This window comes from Argentina silus (assembly GCF_951799395.1).
Source record: "Argentina silus genome assembly, chromosome: 8".
NCBI classification, from domain to species: domain Eukaryota; kingdom Metazoa; phylum Chordata; class Actinopteri; order Argentiniformes; family Argentinidae; genus Argentina; species Argentina silus.
In genome coordinates, this window is record NC_139662.1 from 10,377,422 (window position 1) to 10,382,421 (window position 5,000).

The 5,000-nt window shown below is 47.2% G+C and overlaps 1 protein-coding gene across 1 annotated transcript in view; it reads left to right on the plus strand.

Annotated features, from left to right (window-relative positions):
* The window catches only part of lama5 (laminin, alpha 5), an 83,407-nt gene that overhangs the window by 69,770 nt on the left and 8,637 nt on the right, over positions 1-5,000 (plus strand). Inside the window, exons 55-63 of the mRNA XM_083674305.1 lie at positions 288-442; positions 790-931; positions 1,247-1,306; positions 2,107-2,206; positions 2,408-2,521; positions 2,785-2,970; positions 3,314-3,456; positions 4,022-4,204; positions 4,629-4,768. Of these exons, the coding sequence (XP_083530431.1) occupies positions 288-442; positions 790-931; positions 1,247-1,306; positions 2,107-2,206; positions 2,408-2,521; positions 2,785-2,970; positions 3,314-3,456; positions 4,022-4,204; positions 4,629-4,768 (1,223 nt within the window). The remainder of the gene's footprint in view (positions 1-287; positions 443-789; positions 932-1,246; positions 1,307-2,106; positions 2,207-2,407; positions 2,522-2,784; positions 2,971-3,313; positions 3,457-4,021; positions 4,205-4,628; positions 4,769-5,000) is intronic.

Genomic DNA, 5,000 nt, shown 5'->3' on the forward strand with positions numbered 1-5,000 from the left:
TAAAAGTCCAAAAATGTACCATTTACAGATTGCCCCTTTAAGTAAAGCAGTGACGCCTGTAGTGAAGCTTCAAGAAAAGGAAACTCAAATAACATAATTCAGACCTTCCCATGCTCGGTGTAAAACATGTCACACCTCTGCTGTCTCCCTTCTACCCCTCTCTCTCCCACATACTGTATATGAGTGTGTTCTGACATGCCCATCGTCAGTGTGAAGTCTACAGTGTAACACGTATACCATATGTAAAACCTGTACTAACCCTCCTCTCTCCCCATGCCAACCTGTAGGAATACGAGCGTCTGGCTGCCCAGCTGGATGGTGCCAGGAAGCCCCTGGCAGAGAAGGTACAGAAGTTTGCCCCCGCCGTTAGCAAGATCCCCCTGGTGGAGGCAGCAGAGAAGCACGCCGAGCTGCTCAACGAGCTAGCTATGAACCTGTCCAGGTGAGACACACACACACACACACACACAGACACACACCTGGGCCTCTGCTTGTGCTCTTTGAGGGTTTAGGCTTGGGTCATCTTTGGTCAAAGAGCTAGGTATGAAACTGTCCGGATTACAGTACCTAGGTCTCTGCTTGCTCTGTGGATGGTTCGGGATCGACTCACTGTTAAGTATATGTGACTAATGATTTTGCGAAGCGCCACACAAACAACATTTGATTGGGCATTGCTTTGCTGGGCCCTGTCTCTGTTTTTCCTGCATTTTCTTTCTGCTTGCTGAAAAATGTTCACTTTCAGCAGTGTATTAAATGTGAATTGTTCTTGTCTCTTCCTCATGGTTGCAGTGTGATCGCCAACACCAACAAGGACGGGTTCATCCAGCGGGCGGTAAACGCGTCCAAGGCCTACACCAACATCATCGAAAAAGTCAGAGATGCAGAGATCGCTGCCAATCAGGCTAACCAGGCTGCCATGGATGCTCAGGAGGTAAAGGCAACACACACTCTACTCCATGGGTGTAACTTATGGGGGGGACGGGGGGGGCGGTCATGCCCCCCCCCCCAATAATAGAAACAGGCAATATTGTCCCCTTTAATAATTATATGATTATCTTGCTGCGTGATTTTATTTTGAAAACGAGTCGGTACGTCATAGTCAGGAAGAACAGGTATTGTATCGGTATATTAGTAGGTTAGGTATATTCAGTATACTGTAACAGATAAGCTTTGTATCCTGAAAGTGGTCCTAGTCCGACAACAAGAAGTTGTTGCATATTTTGATTTGGTAATATGATCATGGCAGGGATTAAAGCCAACTGGTGGCAGCTCCGGCCAGCCAGGGAGAGGAGACTCAGGGGATCAGGTGAGAACTTGAGAAGTGAGGCAGTTTGGTGCAGCCACATTGCACCAGCCATAACAACGGCCTCCGTTCACTCCGTTGCTAGCCACTTTCCCTAACCTTAACCAATTCCTTACTTTAGCCAAAATGGCTACACAAAAAGCCAATGAAATCGGAGCGAGGCGGGACACAGAGGCTGTAAGCCAACCAGAGCACAGAATCTTAGCATGTTGTAACCTTAACTCTTGGCCTATGTCTTTACCTCCATTGCATTGTTGGTGTGCATGCAGACTGGTTTCAATGGTGTTTTAGCTGTTATGTAAGCTGCAGGCAAACTGCAACGAAAGAATGTTTAAAAATGAATTGTACGAAATGCTCTTACCTAAGGCCATAGTGGACTCCACCAGACACTGCACCAAAATTGGAACAGTGAATTTCTGCATCATTGTCGTCGTCGTCCCTCCCAATTTTAGTCAAAGTAACACCGTCGCACCACACTCTATAACTCTTGTAGTACAGACACTATACTATACTGTACACCAGGGAGAGAAGAAACAACCAGGGGGAAACCAAACAACCAGGGGGAAACCTTTATTAACATTAGCCTATTAACATTAATATGCATGCTCCAGGTCAGGCTGGTGGAGGTAGAAATCGTGTTTCATACGTGTTTGATGCCACTCCTTATTCCATTACGTGGGACACGCCCCTTACTGTACATGCATAGAGTACCGTATGTGATGGAGGTAGACATGCAGGGCTCCTGCTGAGTGGTCGCCCTCAAGAGTGATGAGTAAGTGACCTCTCCCCGGTACCCTGTGTAGGGCGTCACCCAGAACCTGGGTGAGGTGGCTGAGTCTCTGAAGAACAGCAGTATCGACCTGGTCAACGAGGCCACCAAACTGAAGGAAGACTTCACTCAAGGTGATTCACTGAGACACACGTTCTTCTTCCAACACCGCTGTTATTATTGTTTCTTCCTAAGTTGTGTGAATCATTTTAGGTGTTAAACGTATTTGGGACCCGCTTTTTTCTTTGTGTACCGTACAGGGTAGAGGGTAAAGTCCCTCGAACAGCAGCAGAAAGTTTGTTTTTCATACCTTGTTTTCTTCTCCGTCCTGTCAGATTTGGAGCCTCAGCTCCGTGACGCTAAGAAGCGTCTGCGCGACGCCAAGAACAAGCACACGGATCTGCTGAAGGACCTAGAGATGGTGCAGAGCAAGCTCAACTTCAGCAGAGGTACAGTACTGGGGCTAGGCTTCAACACTGGACTCACACACCACTACACAAGCGGTCAGTCTCCCATACACAACACATGTACTACTGTATACACACACACACACAGACACAGATGTTGCTCATCAACACTCCAATGTTCGTTCACCTCTGGATGTGAATGATCGTACTTCACACCTTTGGATTAGATTTTCGAAGATTCTACATATTCTACCCTCCCTCCCTCCCTCCCTTCCCTCCCTCCCTCCCTCCCTCCCCTCCCTCAGATAAGACAGCGATGGACATAGAGAAGGCGAAGGCGGTGGCGAAGGAGGCCAACAACACAGCCGCACGTGTGGAAGACACCCTGAGCCCTATCAAAGAGCAGCTGGACCAATGGCAGAAGCAGTACGGGGACGCCAACACCACCAACGACGACATCAACAAGGCCATCCTGGAGGCCAACAAGTCTGGTAAACATACCTCGTTTTGGTTTGTTTGTTGGTTGGTTGTTTTTTTTATGGTAGGAACACTTAAAACAGTACAGAGGGAGTGTGGCTGTTAAAGCTGATTGAAGGAATTGTTTTTTCGTAAACCTTTGGGGAGAGACTTGGATAAGTGTGTTGAAAATTCAGTTCATGAATTAAGATATTGTCACGGAAAATAAGGAGGGAATTGTTTTTTCATCAGTGGAATTTCAATCCCCATTTTGCATTGATTGAATGACAATGACTATTGTTCTATTGTTCTGGGTTCAATTTGAAAGCTATATTTCTGTCTGTGTGCGTGTGCGTGTGCGTGTGCGTGTGCGTCCAGTGGGTATGCTGGGTGAGGCCATCCCCCTGCTCATGAAGAAGCTGGACAAGTTACAGAACCTCTCCACCCAGATGCCCAACATCTCCGAGAACATCCTCAAGATCCGCCAACTCATCGCCCAGGCCCGCAAGGCTGCCAGCAAGGTACAGTAGAGCAGCTCACAGGGGACAAACAGTGCTCTGGACGTTCTGGTATTATCAATTATAGTTCAAATTATAGGTGCCCTTGTTTTTCTAAATTCAGTCCAAATTGGTTACATGTACTGTGGTGTAGCATGTTGTAGCTATTTTGTAACATGTAACAGGATTGTCACAATAGTGACCACAGCATAAACACTATACAGGTATAAACCTTACATGCTTATGTAGCAGAGGGGGTTTGGAATCACCTCCTCTTGTGTTGAGTAGCCCTACGGGAGACTTGTTAGCCCAGATATAGCCCTTGTGTCATGAGGATGTCCTCTCGGTATAAACGGTTTACGTCCAGGACATCCATTGCGAGAGGGTTCCCCAGTTCAAACCCCGCCAGTTACCCTGCTAACAAGTAATGATGTAGTATACCAGTTGGCTTCAAGTTAAGTTTAACTCACACCTCAGGTATGATGTTTACATTGAGACTGGCCCCCATGATGATGAGGAGGATGATGATGATGATGAAGAACAACATTTTCGTTAGCTCATGCCTCTCTCTGCTTTTGCTCCCTCTCAGGTGAGCGCCCCGGTGAAGTTCAACGGGACGTCAGGCGTGCAGGTGCGGACCCCCAGTAACCTTGCCGACCTGGCGGCCTACACCTCCCTCAAGTTCTTCATCACCCTGCCCGAGGGGGCACGCTCCCGGCGCCAGGACGGCATCGTCACACGCCAGTTCGTCTTCTACCTCGGCAACAAGAACGTAAGTCTCAGCCAATCAAGATGTTACGTTTGGTTTTGTTATGCACCTATTTGCTGCTATTAGAAAACTCAGCATATGGTCATCTGTGGCTCAGTGGGTGGGGCATGGCGCTAACAACACTTAGGTTGTGGGTTTGATTCCCGCTGGGACCATCTATACTGAAATGTATGCACTCACTGCAATGTAAGTCGCTTTGGATACAAGCGTCAGCTAAACGGCATATATTATGTTTTACATTTTTCAGTGTGGCCAGAGAGGGCAGCAAAGTGCAAAAGTACTATGCTACACCTTTAAGGGTACTCCCTAGCATTAGAGACTGTTGATGATGAACTACAGTCATGACTGTTGTGATGATACCGTGTGTGTGTGTGTGTGTGTGTGTGTGTGTGTGTGTGTGTGTGTGTGTGTGTGTGTGTGTGTGTAGTCTAGTAAGGAGTTCCTGGGTATGATGCTGGAGGGGAAGAGACTGCGGTGGTTCTTCAACGTGGGCGGAGACACGGCCGAGGTCCTGATGCAGGAGGACGTCCTATCAGACGGCAACTTCAACAACGTGGTCCTGGAGAGGTGAGACGCACACCTCATCATCATCATCATCATCATCATCATTGTCGTTAGGACTGTCTTTATCGCCGTTATTATCAGAATCTTCATCATCACTGTTGTTAACATCATCATCATCATCATTGTCATAATCACTGTCATTGTCGTCATCATCATCATCATCATCATCATTCATGTCATTATCAACAGTGTTGGCTTTGATAGATCCATTGATGTACCAATCAATCAACATAAT